General features: G+C 35.6%; 1 protein-coding gene across 2 annotated transcripts in view; it reads right to left on the reverse strand.

The window, feature by feature from the left end:
* The window catches only part of LOC105252132 (cadherin-87A), a 185,298-nt gene that overhangs the window by 19,406 nt on the left and 142,914 nt on the right, over window positions 1-22,978 (reverse strand). For both annotated transcript variants that reach the window (XM_025410179.1, XM_025410180.1), the window contains one exon: window positions 19,676-19,893. In XM_025410179.1, the coding sequence (XP_025265964.1) occupies window positions 19,676-19,893 (218 nt within the window). The remainder of the gene's footprint in view (window positions 1-19,675; window positions 19,894-22,978) is intronic.

The raw sequence follows: 22,978 nt of genomic DNA on the forward strand, positions 1-22,978 counted from the left end.
TTCAAGTTTGTGGTAAAAAGTTAGTAGTATTTTCAACTTTTTATAATGCACAAGAGAAAAGTTCGCTTAATTTATATACATTCAATTATAAAAAATTATAAATATAATTTAAATTATTTTACATTTTTTGACATATCTCAATTTGTATCTTTAAATTAAAAGTTTAGAGCATAAAAGCGAGATAAATTATTTCATATGAGAGAGAAAGAAAATGTTCATAATTATATCATACTTCAAGTAAATCTTATGACTTAAAATATTACTTTACGTTTAAATCTTTTAAATATATCTCTCTTGCAAGTGTTCATAATTATTTCAATATTTTGTATCACAATCTTTGATATACATATATATGTACATGTACACGCGATTTCGGACGTGTGCTGGGATCAAGGATTCCCTCTTCTAGCAGGAATTTTACTGTATCCCTTATGCGAAGCCTTATAGGAATCTTATAGGACGTGGGTCAAACGTGATGCTTCGATTCGTACGTGAGAGAGCTCGGTCATTTTACGAGATCGATCATTTGCGAACGGGTCTTCCAAAGTCCCATTCCTGGACATCTCAGAGAATTTTCTTCCCTCCATAGGAAATCGAAAGTTGTCGCAGCAAATGTGGTAAACGCCCGACTTTATTGACGGATTTGTGCGATGGAAGCTTCACACTGTACAGGAAAAAGGGAACAAATTCGTTTTTCTCATGAATTTCGAGATGTATTCTCTTTCTCTCGTGTTGCCTAGAGAAATTTTCAACATTTGGTGAATATATTTTTCATTAAACTTACTTTTCACGTATTTTTATCGTAAAAACGCATTTCTGGATAGATAAATATTATATTATTAAGTTGGAATATTTCCAAATTTACGAATATCCAGATGAATCTCAAGATTCTCATTCGAGAAAAGTTGAAAAAAAGCCAAGTTTTGATATTGAGAAAGCAGTTCGAATCTAATATTGAAAAGTAGTTTGCATCTACCAACTTTTTGAAAGTTTCGCGTAACAAAATTTCAAATCTTCGTGCAAAGTTTATCCAAAAATAACGAAAAGAAAAGCCAACTTTGAAAGGAAGGCAGAATTTTCCTGCGGTATATATAACAATAGAAGTATATTTTCATCATAATAACTTCCGATAAGCAAAATGTACAAGAAAAAAAATACAGAATTTAGTAATCTCGTTTTTTATTTAAACAATACATCTCGACGAAATTACTGGAAATGGAATCAACTCGTAAAATAAACGACTGTAATTCGCTGAAATAATATCGAAAAGTCTGGACGTTCAAAAATATACAAAAGACTGCGAAATGTTCAAGAATAGATACCGGTCGAAAGTTTGAAAGAGACGGAAAAGAGGACAGCATGGGGGTTTAGTAGCAGCTAACGAGGTCGAGGGTGGAAAGAGACGGCACTCAAAGTTCTTGCCAAGTGTATGCGTGTACCCAATTGCGCATGCATTAGAATATATACATATTTGAACGGTAGATAGTCTACCAAAGGCAACGCGGGACAATAATAATGGCGATATACCAACGGCCAAGCTGAATTTGTTTCGTAATATATTACAACGCAAATCCGAATTCTCGCGTGAAAAATTGATCGTGATCTCCGGTCTTTCTGTTCGTCAATTTAAATAAATAAAAAGCTAAAATCTTTCATGTCATGTAAGAGAAAAATTCCTTCGTAAAAAAAAATCGAATGCCTTAAATAACTCTCAACGTGCGTAATAATCAGGCGATAACGATTTTCTCATATATCGAATTACGAGAATTTGCATGCTAAACAAATATTGTTAACGATCAAAATAATATGACGGAGTGATTAGCAATAACATGTGAATCGTAACGCACTTGATAATATATAGCATCGACGTATCCGTCATATTCCAATAATTACAATGAACGTCGAAATTTCCAGCGAAGCAGATAATGATGCACGCACAGTAATCACGTGGATAATAGTATTGTGAAATCACCTGCGAACAATTCTGCAAGAGGAATAGAAAGAGAGAGGGAGAAAGAGAGAATATTCGAGATACGCCAACTCATTTTCGTTTATAATCATATTGATTTTGCGGAAACTCAATGCATAATCTGTGACATACGAAATACGCATCGCACATTTTCATATTATAATTTCAACTTTCCGATGCAAGCTGAACTTCATCTGTACTGAATCCGGAATTAAACTAAAACATTTTGTTGTTCTCTCAATAAAATAATAATTTATATAATAATGATAAATAATGATAAATAACGGTTTATATAATAATGATTCTACATTTATTTGGAATAAATAAAGATAACGAAAAACTGACAAATCCATGTACAATTCATATGATATTTATATATTTATATAATATTTATATTATATATATATATATATATATATATATATATATATATAATATTTATGTTTACTTTACAAAGATACGATATGCAGATTGCATTATTGATATTATATGGTTACGATTTAATTATTAAAAAGAGCAATGAAAAATAAAATCAGGTTAAAGTATTAGCAATATTGTGTGCAAAATATTTCAATTTTATTGTATTTTGATAGCGAATTTTTCACAACAGTTTATTTTATAAATTATAAATTTTATACTTTTATAATGTTAAATTATATTAGAAGATACATCTCTCGTTTCAACTATATAGTAATTTAAAAATCTTTCAACATATACCACATATATCATGTATATAAGAAATATCCAACAAATATAAAATTCCAAGGGAACGATTTGTTTTTAAGAGCATCTCTCGAATATATTTCCAATTCAAATCGAATGACGCACGTTTACGATCTTACCGCGGGTCCGATTCGCGTTATATCCTCGCGTTATGAAATTTCACGGAAGATAATAAATTCAACATCGATCTCGTCGAATGCGAATCCAGATGAAGGATACGACTCTGGAATGCGTAGCCAAAATTTTGCGCAAAAAAAGTCGTCTCTTCCGGTTCGGATAATCTCGCGCGTAAAACGTCTTACCATAAATTTTTCGCAACCGTGCCGGATGTTCGTCATAAATGCGGACTGTAAAACGCTATGCTCGGCAAAATTGCGCGGCCAGCTCCAGATATCAACAGCAGGTCATAGGATAAAGGGTCGCGTAGGGTGAATCGAAGTGAAACTGCGAGTTTCATTCCGCGTTCATCTCCGCGAGCCGCAAAATCGGGCGCAAAATTTTCAACTGTGAGTTCAGTTGGTCTGAATATAAAGAATATCGACGTTGTTATCGTTGAAGTTACTTAAAAAAATGACCTACTTCTCGATCGGAATATCTAACGGAATTTGCGAGAAATGTTTTCCCAATTTGCTCTGAACGATATCAATGGTCACTATAATCGCGACTCGATATTCGTGTCTTATGGGTTCAAATTAACGATATTTTTAGTAGTTAATGCTACGTTCGATTATCATTGTTTTAACTAATAATTATGTAAGGCTAAAGACGAGGATCTTGGAGTAATGCGTTTTTCTAGAGAATATCAATTTTGCTAAGAGTATTAATTTTTTGTAACTATTTTAAATGATTCAATGTTGTGCTTTTTATAAAGAAAGAAATAATTAAATTTTTTCTTAAATTTTTTCAAAATTGTATTTATTAATAATACAACTGCATAAAATATTCTGTTGCAGTATCATTTTAACATTTCTATACCAAATATTCAATTCTCTAGAATAGAATCTTTTATATGTGCACCTATATAAAGTAGTATTTTAGTCGATAAACTAAATTAACATAAAGTTGCATTTAACTCTGATAAATGATTAAAAAAATATATTCTCAATATATACTATATATTAAATATTACGTGATATTTAGCGTCAATAAAATAATGTGAGGTGATTGATATAACAGTTTATATTGAGGAAAATAACAGTAACGAGATACGGGTTTAGAAAGAGAAGCGAGTAATTGAAATGGTTGGTCGCTGCCAAAGTTGCCTGTTTCTATTTCGTTTGGCTGACGTCTTCCGTATTTTCCGCCTGCCTTTGAGCAACTTTCGAAGCTTTGGCGAAGGATAGAGTCGACCAAGTATATATTATATATTATATATTATATATATATATATATATATCCATCGTGAAACGAATACGCGAATAAAGGGCGAATGAACTTTTGCGCGTATGTATTTGCTTCTACACTCATCGGAGATACGTAATCAGAGGAAATAATGATACGAATGAGGAACATCCAATAATACGAAAATTATTTGCACGACTCTTTCTCGGATCATTTTACTGCATCCATTTAATCTTTTTTTTTTTGTTACGGAATAAATCTTGTGAAAACGAGAGATTCGACGAATGTAACGTGTTGTTTCGATTATAGGACGACCGTGTATATTTGCATCAATTTTTACATATTTTGCTCCGCGCGTTTTCTTTACGCGAGGCCATATCTTTCCACAAATATTAAAGCTGTATTTCATTCGCATTTTTTTTTTTTTTTTCGTAACGCGCTTCGGCCGCAAATCGCGCGCGTTACTCGCGCGATCGCAAGCTGCTGCATAACACGAATCACGCAGATGCAGTTGGATGCAATGGTTGCGAATGGCCGACGAAATCGAAAAGCGTGGGCTGCATTTCGCATATACGGTTACGCGCGATATGACAAACGCCCGGCGCGGATGGGGTCTTCTCTCGGCTTATCTGGACCAGCCGCTGGGAAAAAAAAACACGCGGTCCGCCGTCGTGCGCAATGAATTACACTATGCGGCTGAGAGAAAAAGGGAGAGGGAGGGGAAGAGATAGAAAGAGAGAGAGATCTTATTATTTGTTGCAAAAAAAAAACGAGCACGCCAACGAATTTCGAAGCTTGAAGATTTTTATGACTCCGCTGCGTTACTCCGTTCCGTGCACTAATATTGAACTCAGTTTAGGAGAACTTTATTTGAAAAAAATGTCAAAAATGCATTTTCATTGTATACAGTGATTCCTCTGTGTAAATATTTATGCATTATTTTTCAGTCATTGGTAGAGAGCGCGATGGCAAAAGGCGATATACATGATGATAAATTCTTTATAAAATTGGTATGCGTTTCTGACTCATATTATTTATATTACATTCTTTATATATTTCTAGAGCTTCCTTTTATCTCGAAATATTTTAACATATTATATATTTTGGATATATGTATATGAATGACATGCATCTTTTGTTGTGGAAATTTCGCCGATAAGAATATGTCGACGTATGTATAGATGTGCATGTGAGATTATTCGGGGCACAAATTGCTACCCAACGTCCGCAACGTTCGCGATGCAACCTCCCGAGAGTGACCTGCTTATAACGTAACACGTGCGCTCGTTGATTATTCGGCATTAATGATATTATCTACAATGTTCCCGCGTACGTAAATTGATCAGTACCGATGGAATATCTGCGAATAACATTTTTGCATCTATATTAACACGTACACATATGCGCATAATTGGATTCGCATTCTTATAGATTTTCATTAGTCCTTTATTGCATCGTTACCGCATTATATGAGATATAAAAACCTATAATAACGTTACATTATTGAAAATTCCCGCATTCTATTTAGTTCTCGATTATTACATAGTAGAAAATCTCTCTGTCTCTCCCTTTCTTAAATTATATTTTTTATAAGATAAGATTATAAAAAAATATAGATTTTATTTTTTTTATTTTCTCGTCTTTTTTTACAACTCTCTACGATTAAGACGTGTAAATTTTGAATGATTCGGGGAAAAAGCGTAGATCCACTTTTCGATCATATTGGCACAATTCATCAAAGATTTAACTCGGCAGAAATCGCGGCTTGACCCCGGCTTAGTTAATTGACATGCGTATTATTTAATGCAATTCGGTTTTTCATTTTTTAGTGATACCAATGTGTTCTCTGTCTCTCTCTCTCTCATCGTCATCGCGATGAGAGCTCGTTCACTATCGGAATTTTAATCTGCACGACGCAGCGTGTCGGCGTCGCGAATGTAAAGCGGAAACGCGAACGAACACGAGAGACTCGTGACAGAGCGTTTGACATGTCGACAATTCCGTCATTACGTCGTCGACGAATAGCGTACGGAATGCAGTTCTCTGCATGTGTGTGAAAATCGCGCCCTATCTTTTCCTCCCTCTCCTCCCTCGTGCGTGCATCCTCCGCGTCACGCCACTATCGATTATTTATTCAGATTAAATGAGAAGAAATTTACGCTCGAATACAATCCCGATGAGATAGCATTCTTTCAATTTTTTGCGCGCGATTGCGAAGCGATGCAATGTATTCAGCGAGCTTACATTATCGCCAGATTGTAAAGAATATGCAGTCTCAATGGTTTATCATTCACGCTCAATATTCATGTGAAGAAGTATATTGTTCTTATATTTAATTAAATTTATTTCGTTACATCATTGTCAAATAACAGAGTTGGAACGCTAGTCGAAAAGCGAATGTACTGCTAACTTTAAATGAAGTTTTAATCGAATTTGTAATAAACAATAAGCTATTTAAAACAACCGAAATACGATTCTAAACGTACCGTATAATTATTCGCAATATTGCTGTTCAACTGGAAATAATGAAGTTATCCAATTTATTACTTAACAATCTCTTATTTGGGATGATTTATTTTTTAAGCTTTACCAAAATGTCACTTTTTAATTAAATGTTAGTAGAATATAGTTGCATTATTGATTACTATAAATAAATACATTGTATCAAAAATAAAAAATAGAAACTGAAGCACAACCTAAAGAAATCTAAATTACAAAGTTAATTGCATATACCTACAACAATGAAAGTCTGGGAAAAAATTGCAAAATTTAATTTACATAAAATACAAGGCGGAAGATATATTACCATTTATATTAATAATTCATTTTTGACGATGAAGCACATTCTCAAAAGAAAGATGAATGAGTTCCATCGAGGGCTAATATAATAAGAACGTTCTTTTTTGAAAAATTCCTTTCGCGTTATTACCCGGAAAATAACCTTCACTTACACCATGTTACAATGCATGATTTTTGGCGACTCTCTCGTTGATGTAGTAAAATTATGTCCCTTCAAAGTTCCCCTTCATACAATTATACGGCCAATTACTCGCATGCGATTCATTTCTGCGGCGTTTTGTAAAAATCAAGTATCTCAAAAAAAGTATTTGAAACAATAAAAATTTGATCAAACGCGAACACATGTACACAATGTTAATGCATTAATCATTTATTTTCGACGATGGAGATATGTTTTCTTCAAAAAGGAGCTAAATGGCTCCATTGATGCCTAATACGCCAAAATTGCGCCTTTGAAAAATTTTTCGCTCAATTACTCGCGCAATTATCGTCAATTATTGCAACTTTACAATGCAGAAGCTCCGCCCCGCTTTATGCAAAATCGAACGTCCGTCCTGTGTGCGCTTTTCCGCGCGCATCGATAAGAGCGTAAATTCGCGCGGTAATAGGCTGATGGGCATGTGACAACGTACGTTACAATACGAGTCGCGTTAATGAAAAGCGCGCACAGACCGGACATGGGCCTTGCGGCTATTGTCATTTAATCTGAATTTAATTTCGCATGAATTAGAAGTTTCCTTCACATGCGGTCGCTTGTAATTGGCTCGTGTCAGAAGTTGCATCGATCGCTTTCATCTCGTTCTCTCAAAGACCGAATCTACCATTTCGATCTAAATCAAAAATTGGCAATACGATTGTACTTGTTACGCTGTAAAAGATCGCGGCGCTTGAAACGCCGAATTGCAATTTTTCTTTCGCACGTACGCAAGTATCCTATAATCCCGTTTCCAACAACGTTAACTCCGGTTAACGAGCGCGGATCACGTTTCTCGTATGTACCCTTCGTGATACAAGTGAATCGCTAATGATATATAGCGAGTTGGAGATGGCTAAAAATACAGATACGTCAAATTTGTATTTGATGTGAAAAAGCACGTGTAATTTAAGTAAAGAATTGTTGTATCTGTCAAATGTTCTCATTAGATTAAACTTGATATTCTACTGTAGAAACACAAGATTGATCTTCCTCCCTGCTAAAATAAAATTATAATGATCGATTAAAAAGCGTTCTCGCATTTTTTTAATGTTTTACACGAGTATTGGTATATATTATAATACACAGAATATTATTTAACAGATACCACGCCTTATGAAAAGAAAGATGTATACTTGATTTATATTTTAAAACAAAAAATATAAAATTATAATTTTGTAGTAAAATGTGGAATAGAAAAACAAAAAAGTATTAAAATATATGTTTAGATCGAGTGCTACAGCATGTTGATACACGCAAAGGGCTTACAAGAATGGATCTCTTTCCGATCGAAGGGTCGCGGAATCCATTGTAGGTCGGAATTTTGAGCAAAATGCCGCGGCTTGGCGTTGTCGGCTATCCGAACAGCAATTCGTATCGCGAGCATGTCGGCTGCACCGGTACCGAAATAAAAACGCAAAAGGAAAGAGTACCGCGCGCCCTTTTGTCCGGTGAATCGCGATGCCGGGCACGTAGTCGCGATACACGACGCCCCTGAGGATGGGTGGTTCTCCTTTCCTCCTCTCCACTTGGAGGAGGTGGGTGGTAAAAGCATTGTGTCCTCCAAAACTAGCTCTCTCCTGTCTGCAGTCGACAGGAAACCCAAGAACGCCGGGAGAATTATCTGTCGGACGTAAGGGATGGATCGCGGAGACGGGTAGGATGGTCGCGTGACCGCGCCACTTCCGGTAGGGAAGAAAAGGCGTCAAGGTTGCGGCTGTATTTTCGCGAAGGGCCCCCGAGGGTTGCGATAAAGTTACCACGAGAAGAGAAGAAGGAGCGTCTGCGGAGATATTTTTTTTTCGAACGGGATAAGTATCACTATACTTTTGTAAGTCGAGATACACTCTTAACTCGTCGCATTAAAATGTCGCCGCGATCAGAAACATGACTTGAATTTTTAACATGTACGAGAAAATATTATCGAGACACGTGGATGATAATATTTCGACACTTATTATTTAATAAACATTTAATAGCAAATAAGATTAAAGTGAGAAATGTGAAAAAGTAGTAAAACGAGAAAGCGCAGTCTCAGATTTTTCGTCTCTATTTCCGGGATAAGATAAATCGCAAGGGAATCTTGTTCATCGGAGATTTAGGTCGCCGAACAGGTGTGAAATAAAAGCCGAACAGTTGCTCATGGCAGAATCGCGCGATGCGCATCTCTAACAAGAATGCATTTGTGGTGTGCACATATCTGTATGTAACGTATGCAGCCGGTCGCTGCAAACGCTTTCATAAAGTTACACATGCTAGCAGACTCCGCGCCATAAGCAGCCTTCGCAGCGCCATAAGTGACGAGGATATCAATGGCAGGTTGCCAGGCTAAGCCAGGGATCGTAAGGTGAATTGAGGTAAACGCGTTTGTGTTCGTTCTATTACAGCGAAAAGGAAGAAAAACCGCTTTGTGTAAACGCTAAACATATTTTGATCGTTCTTGTACACCAAATTTTATCATCATTTTTCTATCTTTCGACCAAAATGTTATATAATGCAAAAAAGTAAATAACGATAATAAAGATGAATAAAGATAAATACGTTCAAATTATTGCAAATAAAATATAAATCATATTATATCTGAGAGAAATATATCAAATATGATAAAGATAGTTTTAAAAAAATTCATTACAAAGATTAATATTCTTTTTTTTTCTAATCTTCTTTTAAAGTTTATTTTACTTTTTAAAAACTTATAGCGTGGAAAAGTAGGTAGTAAATTATAACATGCTAAAATTAGTATTATTCGTTTATCAATATTATTATAATTTTCCTGGCGGAGACATGTATCTGAACAACATCGCAATAATTCACTTTTAAGGTCCAATTGTCCTGACAGCATCCGATTAAATAACTTTAGAGTCAATGATTCTTTTCTCTTTCTACCTGATTACTCTCTAACACGCGACAGGAAATTAACGTTACTTCATCGTGTTACTATACTTGCACGCTCTTACATTTACTATCTCGGTTTTTCCGGCTGAGAAAAGCATGAAGATGGAATTTCAAAATTTCGCAAAAGAGAAAATGAAAAGGAAATATAATCCATCGATTAAGTTAACAAAAATTATTCGTAGTGTGATTTATCAATTCTTATTAGATAAATTATGTAAACAGAGAGAAAAATCATGTTTGATTAAGATGTAAATTGTAACAAGCAAAAGATTTACATACTTTCACAATTTTATTTTACTTGCGTCATAAATATGTGAAATCATTTTTTCCTTGAGAATATTTTAACCATCACGTTCATAGATGTATATCAAGAGATTCTGTATGTTTTTTTAAAGACAACTTTATATACGTATATATATATATATATATATATATATATATATATATATATATATATATATATATATAAAAGCATATTTCCTCATATTTTTCCGCCGATGTGCGCCCGTTTTCATTCATACAAAGCCATTCGACTGTATAGCGCAAATGTCGGATACTATCTCAATGAAATTATTTAACGGCTGGCTAGTAGCAGCGCGCGTGCGCGTTGACGTAAACAATGCTTGGAAATTCGCATTGCAATCTACGGGACAAAGGGCCGTCCGGCTGCATCAGGCCTCGACGGTGTGCTTTTATTGCTCGGCATCGAGGACAGCGGATAGTTTGACCATCGACCATGAACGAACCGCCTCTTTCTGGTCGTTTCTGGCGGCGCTCTGCCTTCGTCAGCGGTGCTCGTCATGCCGTCCATGTGTTGTTGCGATTGTATATCAGGTGTGCGGCACTTTTTCAATAAATCCGTCGGCTGTTTGACGATCGCGAGCGACCGCTCCCCTAAAAGAATGCCTACGACACTTCGACACATCACGCGCGCGCGAGAAAGAGAGGGAGTCTCTCATCGGCGATGCATTGTTTTCCGGTCGGGAGACTACATGCTTCGTTACGAATAATCCCAATTTTATTACGGCGAGATCGGGAAAGGAAGTCGAGATTGCATGTACGCGCCGAGAGCGCGATTTTATGTCGAGCGTTGTACGTTGGGATTGTGATTTTATTACCGAGCTTGTAGACAGTAGGGGATGGATTGATGGATAGAATTTATTTCGCATCTCTGAAACAAATCTCGTAATATTCCTAACGGGAGAGATCGAATCGTTTTATTACATTTTTTAATTTATTTTCCTAAAATATTATTTTTCGACTTCCGTTATTTCTAATTTTTTTTTCATTTCTTATAGAAATATGAAATATGAAATATGAAAAAACAGCGGGAGAAGGAGGAGGATTATTTGCGTTTGCGTTTTAATCATGACGATAAAATTGAAGCAATATTCTATAAATAAAAAACTGGAGAGATTTATTAAAAAATTTTGATTATTCTCTTCTTAAGTTTTGCATTTTTTATTTATAGGGAAATGAGAAATGAAGTCATTAAAATACAAAATGCAATATGAGAAATGGCAAAGTTTCATGAAATAGATATAATCGATATTATTTGACGTCGTGTAAAATGACAATACAAATGTAACAGGATCGAAATATGATTCGGAACGAATATTTTTTACTCTGTATCACAGTAGCTTGTAATTTATATCTATCGGAGAATAATTTTTAAATAATCACGGTTTTTATAAAGTTTTAGCAACACAATGGAGTGCTGTATCCATTAATCGACGGCATAATCATCGATATTGAATGGAAATAAGAAACCGAGCTATTACTAGGCGTAATCTACGGCTGGAACTTAGTTTGCGAGACTCGAGGATCCAAACGACTTCGGGGATAAGGAGCCATTCTTCCACTTTGGAGCCAGAAAAGTTCGTAATGGGAATACGATTAAATTGCAGTTGGATTGCTAGAAAAATATTGCTATGCGATGCACGAGAAACTCGTTAATCTCCCATGGTCCGAATTCAAGTAATGCTCGAACATTACCCGAAATTCTTACTATTTTATTGGCAAAGTTCATTAATCTTACTTTTACACATTTATTTTGTTTTTATTCTAATTTGCACTGTTCCATAGAAAATATTTTATATAAAATTTGCATATAAATCTCTCATATTTATGATAACTAAATACTTTTTTTAATGAAATATATTAAATACTTTTTCCTCTTTAAAATAAAAATGAAAGGAAAATTAAATAAGTGTTTTATATCGAATACGAATAAATTTTCAACGATAATCAATTTATTTGCAAAACCTTTAAAACGAATTGACCTAGCTCATACACTTAATAGCGCATATATGCATGGGCGATAATAAAATTATGTGCGTCAGAATAACTAACCGCATACCAAACCAATTATAGGATATCGATTTTCCTTTTCACTTCGAGTGCTTTAATATATATGCTCGATAATACTTCGAGCAAGTTGCGACGAGTTATTGGCAGACTGCTTCAATTATGCCTTCCGACAAAGGACAAATTGGATGATATTCTTACACACATTTCCGTATAATAAATTATATCTCTGCTCGCGTTATATTTTCATAACTAGCTCGTAACAACACAAGTATATCACGCTGTTAAAATATGTCCTCAATTTGCCCGTAATTTTTTTTTTTCAACAGTACATATTTCTCTATTCATAAAAATAGTTAACCTAAATTTCTACATATTTTCGCACGTAATCTATTTCAACTGCAATTTATAAATTTTTTGTGCGATATAAATTTAAAAAAAATGTTTAAAAAAAATGTCTGATATCTTTGACACCATTTTTGGATTTGCGAAACGTTCTTAGAACTCCTTCGATGCAATACGATCTCGCTTTACGATGTCTCTTCTATCCACCTGCTGTGCCGGTGGTTCAAGTATGGATGCCAGGTCTCTGAAAGTCAAAGACAAGCGCGACACGCGGCGCCGCGGCATTCCTATGCCACTTTTCACTTCGGCAACAAATATGAAGCCGATGCACCGGCTGACACCGAATTTCTGACTCGTGATTCCGGTCCCTTTTCTTTCCTATAGTCTTCCTCCTTCCCATCGCGTGTATCCGCGCCTTTTCACGCCTTTAGGATTAGTTGAAAAGTTACGAGAGCTACGATCGCTACGTGCTTGAAATGGGAAAGTCCATCCATATTCCTTCCGCGCTTGCCTTTTTCATTTATAAGGGAAAAGCGCCTCTGCATAAACGCGCCGAAATTTATGGCCGAAAAGCGGCGTCTCGCGTCCGATTTCCTTCTCGTTCCGATGAAAGTGAGCGCCGTCCAACAATTCTCCTTCGGAAAACGTTCGCCCTCACTCACTCCAAAGCGATAATTAATTATACACGAATCGGAACGTTCGCCATTTATCGAGATCCGCCGACTCGAAGCCGAGTGCGAAGGTTCGCGATTTATTTTGTACCCTCGTCGAACGGAAATCTCGATAGCCTCTCCATCTCTCTGATTCAACAGACGGTGTAATTATGATAATTGCTTTCGTGTGTATAAAACTAATAATTTTAATCCCAATGCCAGATTCTCTGACGAGTTTGAAATTTATTTAATAGAAACTTTAAGAAAAATCATTATGTATCGCACAATTTTTCAAATTTCAAGATTATATATCCTTGTAATTTTCAACCTTTAAATAAAAATAAGAATAATTTGCAATTAATTACAGTTTTATTCAAATTAAATACATTTAAAGTAGATTTAAAAGAATCCTATTATTAGTAATTTTATTATTTACGATGTCTCTGATTTTCTGATAGATTGTATTTAATGCTTCGATGAAACATTGAAGTAAAAATCAACGCTATGAGTAAATATGTTTACATTCATTACGTTCGACGCATACAGGAAAGCCGCTAAGTGCGAAACTCGAAATTAATTTACGCTGTCACTGCAGCCGCGAAATGATTGACGTGTCGCAGACTACGACTTAGTTATTTAATTAGTAACGCCGTTATATTACAACCTACGTTAAATTAACCTGCGTTTAATCGCATCGTATTCTCAGTTTAATCGCTGCAATTTACAATCCCATCAATTTCGATAACGAGATCGCCTAGCTTATAATTATACTTTATCGATAAGTGACGCTAAATAATCTCACATTGATCCGTGAAAGATCCTTGTTTATTTCGAAATATTCTGCAGGGGATATTCGCGCGGAAACGCACATTTATGTCCCTCTGATGCGATTCGCGACGAGATTAATCTCAATGGGCGATCTCAATCATGGTTACGCCGACCGAAAAATATCGCTACCGTCCCCGATGTAATCGAATCGCGATCCGATCAGCAACAACAGCTCCAGCTCCAACGAACATCGAATTAACAGTTAGCTTTATTGCTTCGTACAGCCGCGCTTCATCTCGAGCGCGTTTGACAAACGCGTTTCCAGCTCGAGCGCGTTAGAGAAACGACGACGATTGCGAACGGCCATAATAACTTGTGACGTCAACAATAAAACTTTGTTGCACAACAAATCCGACAGGCCTGAATTTGTCACCGTCGCGAACAACTGTTGTGTATTTGCATACGGTTGACCGTCGCGCTGGCCACAATCATGTTTTACTCGCGGTTATCAACGTTATTTACGTTAGCGTTCGCTTAATTGGTCGATCAGTAGAGAGAGAACGATAATTAACTGGCGATCCAATCGATTATCATTTATCAATAATTACAAAAATTAACTTCATCCTGATGCGATGGCTTTTTTCGATTTATGTAAATAGATTTACATTTATGCAAATTGGAATACGCCGTTGCAATTTTTAACGGCATCTTTGGTACACTCTGTATAATTTATAAGATAATTTAGAATTTATTATAATGATTTATGATGAAATTAACGAAAGGGCGTTGAGCATTTACTCATTTACAGCGTGATATTACAATTGTATTATTTCAGTCTTCTTGAGGATAGTAACCCGCAGCTAATGAGCTTACGAGCTCCCGAGAAGCGAAAGTCCATCACGTAAATGGTGTCCCTGCATTATGGCGTAAGATATATGGACACACAGTCGCTAAAATAATACGATATAATTCTGCGGCTTGCGGCGAAATAATAATAGATTACATTTTATAAAATTTTATACATTATAATTCCTTTCAAAAACCTTATACAAGTATCATGCAATATGCAAAACGCGCTCTGCATTCCGTGATCTCGTCGCTTTCATTTCGCGGTGATGATATTTTTGCAATTAAGTCAGGCCGCGAAAAAATCCTCGCAACCAGTGACGCGTAATAATCGCTTTTAATTCGCGTTCGCGATATTACACGAGCGTTTTACCTTCTCCTCGCGAAGAGGGAACCATGTAATTCGCATGGATCGGCTCCGATCATCCGAGTGAGTTTTGCTCCCCCTTAAAGCAGTAACGCTACATCGCCACTATTTTCCAGTTCGATTGTTTCCGCGAAACAATGTTAGCGGACCGTTTGTTTTCGTATGCGTTGCTGTCCATCAGAAACTAAAGGGGAATCAAAATAACTGCGATTTTTCTGCGGCCTTTGTAGCCGAACAGTTTCGATTAATCCCGACGAACGCCGAGATTTTTGCGCCCGTTATTTCGATGCCGCAATCAAAAGACTCGCGTCCCCAATACACTACTAAAAAACGAGAAAAAGCACAAAAATACGATACTAGAAAATATAAAAAAAGGGATACCAATGTTGGTTCCAAACGAGCGAGCTCCGGGTAATCGATTTGTCCATGCTTGCTATCTCGATATTTTTTTCCCACCGAAAGCAATTATTTTTAATTGTTCCCGAGTAAATAGTTATTACATAGCATGGCTAGCCCCCAATATACGCATTTATTATTTGTTACAGGTCCTTGTTGATATATTTTTTTTAATTTTATCGATATTCTGTAAGTGCGACTTTATTTGAGACAATTTATATTAATTTATACCTACCATTTATATCAATTTATATTTATTGTTGTTGTGTGATGCATATTTCGACAACAATTATTCATCATATAACAATTAATCTTTTCAAACGATTATTGTCAAAATGCATTTAATTCGTAATAAGATATGAGATGAACCGTTCTGAAAATATGAGACACGATTTTTTTGTTATTAAATGAGAAGTTGCAGAGCAAGTTTCGGTCTTTTTATTTTCTTTTTTCTTACGTTGTGATAATTGGACGCATTCAAATGAACCCGGAAATCCTTTCACGTTATAAAGTCAAGTGGATCTTGTACGTGCTTTGGTTAATTTTTCCTTCGCGAAACATATACATCACATGGCAACGTTTCTGCAATGTGCAAGTTTTCTTCCTCATTTCTTCGCCTTTGAGAGAGGTGGATTCATGTAAAATTTCCTTTGTTATTAAAATGTAAATTTAAATTACTCGCATTACACGTGGAAAGAAACGAACATAAAAAAGATATCTTTTCTCAAGGATGAGCATATATTTAAAGAGAGTACTCTACATATAAATATAAAAATAATATGTTACACATTAATAAAATAATTAACATTTACCTATGAATATGATGCAGCATTAATTTTATTATAACGTTCAATATCTTTTTAAAACAATGTCTGATCATGTTAATTTTCTTGTTCTTTAATACACTTCCCAAAATCCACCTCAATTCTGTCATATAATTTTATCACAGAAATTCAAAGATTCATGTACGTGTCAAATTCCATCTGACCTGATCTCCAAGAGTCGATTCGCGAAATTATGGATGAAACGTTGCGCGACATTCACGGGATTTTGAACTCTCAAATGTGTATCTACGATCGGTCGTCAGTTAGTATATCGCTCTGTGGTTCGGGGACCTCGAAACTTTTGCCGGACGAACTTTATCGGCGTTGATTTTTCACGACTTTCAGAAGCGACACGGCACGCCCTTGGGAGACGAAAAAGACGGCGGTTCCAAGCCGCCGATTCTCGGTTTGCCAAATCTCTAGCGATAGAAATAGATATAGTACGCGACAAATAGTCGGCACAAACAGGACAGATTTTGCTGTCGTAAAGAATCATTTATTTAATTATTTGAAAAATTGCTTATACGTAGAAAGATGTGACGTTTCTATCTCTGATGAGAGAAAGATAGTTTTATCAATTTTCTATTATTAAAAGTTAAAAGTTATAAAAACGGAATCAATTGCATTAATTATTTATCGATTTTCTACATGATAATTTTCTACATGAGAAGTTAAGAAAATTATTTATTTTTCGTTTTCCTTTATATATTTCTTTAATGGATGTACATCAAAACGATGTAGCGCTATTTTTCGAAGGATAAATTAAAGATAACGAAATTATGCGTATTAATTATCCCCACTGATATGTAGTTACATCGAATCGGGTTTCATCAAAGGTTAGTATAGTCTCGTAAGCAAAACGGATTTGAAATTCGAGTGTGGCTGTTTATTAATTTTGATCATGAAAGGGAAACGCGGCGCGAATCTCGCCTAATGCATGCTCGTATTATACACGCATTTGGGAATTAGCGTAAGCGCGTGCGAGCCGTCCCAAACCTATTTAGCTAGATTAAATCAATGGGGGATCGACGCGTTAGGCGGGTCAACGTACGAAAATCCACGGATGCGCGCGACAGTTGCATTATGTGTCCCTGGGACAACGTAATCGCATTAATCGCATTGAACGACGTCGGGCACCGGGCGTATAAATGCCGCCGATTGCGACAACGATCGAACGAACGCCGTTGGGAATCCACGCTACGGACACATACATACGGCCACGGAAAATTTCCGACATTTGTTTCACGCTCCAAGAGCTGACAAGCCCGTTTCCGAATTGGTGCCGATTGTATCGACTGCTACAACGGAGATGAATCTAACCGGTGGCGCAGGTGCTTCGCGCCAAATATCTGCAAGGCTTCGTAATCTTCGATGCTATTTTACGCGACACAAGAGAGGGAGAAATAGAGACAGGGAAAGTCGGATCTTCTTGAAAATATTTTTCTCGAAATGTGTTTTAAGATATTTTCTATCTTGTCTCGCATACGAAATGAAACTGCACGAGACAAAAATTACAGTCTGCGAAAATTACTTATGACAATTAAACATCGATCGGAAACTTTCACATTATAAAACGAACAATTGTGATGCGTAAAAAAAAATAATTATACGTTTATTTTGAAACAACAAGAATGCGTAAAAAATTGTGCAGGTATGTCGAGAGATTACCGTCAAATTACATAAATGACATCCAATTTGTATTTAGTCGTATCGAAGTTTATAACATATTCGGTATCAATCGATCTCTCGCGCACTGATTCGCGCTAATATTTACGATTCGGAGAGATATGATCAGATAGGATTAAACCTAAATTCTGTAAATTAGTGATGCATCATTCGCAAAATGTAGTCGAACATGAATATGCTACAAACTATATATTATTCGATCACTTGATGATTTTGCAAAATAAATGTGCTTAATGATCGTTGGACAAGCTCGCAAATTTCAATAAACTAAACTGGTTACTGCGATACAATTATAATAAGAGAATTTGCTCGATATAAAATGTTTACGCGATTGTGCAGAAAAATGAGAAATGAGATTTACATCTCGATTTTGAATTTGCGAGACAGAAGATACACGAATAATTAATTCAATCTGGGATTAATTTCTTTACGCGCATGACATAAATGCGAGATATAAATTTATAAAAAGAAGAATAAATATGAATATTTATCCAATAATTTTATGTCCAACAATATTATGTTATGTAATGTTAATTAATCGCATGTTGAAACTAAAATAGCGCGAGTTTTTTTATTTTTTCTTAATTCATACTAACTCGCACAATGCAATTAGAATGCTAAATATTTAATATCCTTGGCATATTATGTTTGATGACAACTAATTACTTGTTCCTTGCATTTCGTATATGAAGACACGCTGAAGATAAGGGCACTGTCTCAAACTCAAGCGTGTCCTCTTAGAGCTTAAGTAGTTGCATGAACCTCATAAGCAGTATTCATGACGCTGTTTACTTTACAACGATGTAAGTACTGTAAATAATGTAAATATACCACGTACAGGAAACTTACCCTACTAAACAGGATAAATTTAACAAGAGTAGAGCGAAGTAATCAACTGGTGCAATAAATAATTTTTTAATCAGTTTCCGGCGACAGTTTTAGTTAATTAAATTTAATTGTTGATTTCCCTTTACCTTAATCAGCTTATAACGTCAATTTTAATTTAAAAAAATATTTCCTGAATTACTTGAATTGCATTCATTTAAATAAAACGTAAGCTCGATTAAATTTATCTTCGTTTTTTAAAATTCGTTTTATTTCAGAAAGACAATTTTGTGTGTGTGTGTGTGTGTTTCAAACATTCATAATTTTAAAACATTCTTTTAAAAACATTCTTATAATTTATTCGTTTTTAAAAATCTTCACTTAATAAAATAAGCCGTTGTTTTCATCAATATTAATTATAATGATGAAAAACCTTACTCTTAATATAAATGTAATAAATCTTTCTTTTCTCTCTCTCTCTCTCTCTCTCTCTCTCTCTCTCTCTTTCTATCTATATTATAGTCGGTTCATATTAAAATTTCAAAGAAATTGAGAAATCAAAAACAAACTAGCGCAGATAAACGATGCAGGTGAAGCTGCACGTAGAATATTGCGATAGGAGCTCCGAGCGGGATAAGATCGACCCTGGTCGCTCAAATAAGTTGGGTGCATGCAATTTGCGCGCAAGCTTTCCCTTCGATAAGACGTCTTAAACCAATCGACATTTTTTTTTCTTACCTCGCGATTGAGCGGCTTTGCCAGAGTGATGACACCGGTGCGCGGGTTGACGACGAAATAGTCCGTGAGTTGTATGCCATATTTCACCGGCGATCCTTCGAGATCATGGCCCTTCAGGACGAATATCTCTGATCCGACCTTGGTCGATTCCAAGAGCGGTAAACCCGTGGGATATCCACCGGCCTCCAGGATAGGTGGCTCGTTCACGTTGTTACCCGCTAGAACAATAAGAAAGAAATGTTTGTTTTCGAGAGTTTGTTGCTGGCTACATATATATTGATCACATACGGTCCGCGCAAAATCCCTTCCTCTGTGTACTTTAGCAAGAGTTTATTTATTCCTCTCGTTAACTCTGTTTCTCGCAAATTACGTACGATGTTTCTTACTCGTAAATGAAATGTCTAGGGTGAAAATACAGAAACATGGAGTTTCTGAATTATAAAATAAAAAGCATGTCAAAAATTGAGAAAAATCTTACTTTAATTTAATATTATCTATTTTAATATTATTTAATTTACTTATACAGTTTTTTATTTGTAGATCAGATCAAGATGTTGATAATATTAAATAATATTAAAATGTAAAAAGATGGTAAATTACTATATTTTTATATATGCGAAAATCAATTTCGTAACAAGAAATACGAAATTATTATTACAATATTTTTACTCAAAAACCATTTATTATCCACAATGTCAATAATTCTATTTTATCTCAGAAAAGCATTTCTGTATTTTTTTATTTTCGTCTGTAATTATTTAATATTCGATTGGAAAGATGCGTAATGAAATAATTAAGATTTGTATCGAGTCAATTATTAAGATATATACAGTATGATAAACGTTATTTATTGTACCATTGTCGGATCGATTAAAGTGATTAAGGTTACATGAACTAAGTAGATTATGATTGATGTATCCGTTGCTCGGAAATTGATTTTTTGTGCGCCGATATCGCCTGCCGATAATCAATTTCGCTGCGAAATCCGGAGCTTAGAGTTTTTATGCTTCTTTTGCGACGCGCGCAATCAATACGAATATCCCCAATTCAGTGCGTTGAACAAGAAAAATATATCGCATCGTCAGAAGCTTTTCCGGTTTTTATGTCACATTATATCGTTATATCGTGTTGAGAAAAGGCAACATGGGGAGAAAATGTTTGGTCACGAAAGATAAATGTTACGGAAAATGGATTCTTGAGCTTGAACTTAACAACTTTAATATCTCTAAAAAAAGAAAAAAATCATTTATTATCCAGGGAAAATATATTTTTTCAAATGCATAATATCCAATATTTAAGAAATATTTCATGGAAATTTAGATAGAATATTTTATATATTATTAAATTTTTTTTTTTTTAAAGGACAAAAGATTTCTTGTATTATTTCATTATATTTTTTGAGCTAATGTTGAACTGATACATATAACACTATAATCTAGCTTTGAAAAAATCTGCAATAAAGTACTTTTTTTATATCACATTCTTCTCATTATTAAATTCTCGCAGTGTCAAAACCGCAAATATTGACTTCGTGGTCAAAGTATCTGCAGAGGAAAGGGATAAAATCGGTGGAGCACCCTGTACAATCACCTCATTCCCGGGGAAACGTCGGATAAGCTTTGTTCGCGGCGGGTCACGGCACTTTGGGACTCAAAAGAGCTCGAAGGTCCCCGGCCGCTAATTCGACGCGAGCGCAGGGCTCGACCTCGTAAGCCCGAAAAGTCGTAAAACTATTACCAAGTTGGGGCGTACGAAGTGGCCCCCGTAGCTGCGAAAACTTCTTTCCGAACTTCCGCAGCTTCTAGCCGGAAATTGTGGCGGACGTAATAGATACATCGCGGACTTTAAGGTCGTCCAACGGAGCTCGCTATACTTTTTTACAGACCCCATTCGACGCAAGGATACTGCGGGACCGCAGCTGCGGTTTTCCGCGCTTTCTCTCCCTTTTTATCCTCTTTCGTGACGACGAAGAGGAGAAGCTCCTCTTCGAAGAGTGAGGATAATCGTTAAGAGGATAACGACATACGCAATCCCGTTCCTTTTCACCGTTGCTGCTGCCACTGCCATCACGGATTCACGTTCGCTTAGAATTTTTGTCATTACGATGCTCGGACTTTTTCATACGAGATGCACACCACTCGTAAATAAAAAAATCGTGCGGCAAAATATTCACTGTACACAACGCCATTCACTGTACACGCTCCATCAGTAGTATCACTCGATAGATTCGCTGCATTTCTAAATCGAATGATGCATTTCGGAGCAGTGAATAATCAATAATAGTCAAAAATATAACATTATCAATTATTAAAAAGACAAGTAATATTTCTTTAATAGTGAGCTGTCGCACGAATATTTGCATAAATAATATTTCTTCTTCCATTAAAAATACAACAACGCGATAATTGTTTAATAAAAGAGATGTGCTAGTGCGAGAAAATGATAGAAATAATTTGATTAAGCGAATTTATCATTCTATATGTGACAAAGACAAAACTTTGTAGAATATTATTTATAAAGAAAGAAAATATTTTAAGAAATATAATTGAAAATAATATAAAAAAACATGATTAATATTATATAATTAATATGTTAGTATTTATTAATTTTAATAAACATTTAATTAAATATGACTGGAATGTATAGAGGCAAGGGCTCTTGTGCAAGAAACTTACTTTGACTCGACTAAACGGAAAAGGACAAATGTTCAGCATGATTCCGACAAGTTCGTCAGTCGGAGAGATAAAGCAGAATCTACTAAAAGTCTCGTCGTTGCATCGAAGAAGTAAACCGCGATGGGTTGTACGCACAAATTTTCCCGGATCCGTCAAACGAGAAGCGCGGTCGTAACTTTTCCCGAACAAGTCTTCTTCAAACGCATTTTGTAAATTCAAATAAGGGATTCGAGAATGACGCGGACTGAACTTTTCCTCGGGGCCGAGCGAGCGCCGGTCGCGGTATCGAGAGCATCACGAATGACGCAAATAACCGAATTACCATAAATTTCAGCCGCTAACTACCGTTTCGTAACTCCGTATATCTTCATCCCGAATTAATCGTCGAACTTTTATTTTTCGTCGACTGTTATTTTTCCCGATCGTCATTACGTTTCATTCTTATTTCGCGCAAAAATCAAGATAATGTCTCAGGCTCTTTACACGAAAAAAATTCGTTACATTAATTGAAATGCCAAGAACACGACGCGAATAAATTTTCAAGACGGACGCGCGAAGAGGAGACTCCGTCTCCCCAACGTTTTTCCAACGTTGCCCTTGCACAATTACGCATTTCACAAATCGCCGA

The sequence above is a fragment of the Camponotus floridanus genome, unplaced genomic scaffold (genome assembly GCF_003227725.1).
Source record: "Camponotus floridanus strain SB8 unplaced genomic scaffold, Cflo_v7.5 scaffold3, whole genome shotgun sequence".
Taxonomy (NCBI): Eukaryota; Metazoa; Arthropoda; class Insecta; order Hymenoptera; family Formicidae; genus Camponotus; species Camponotus floridanus.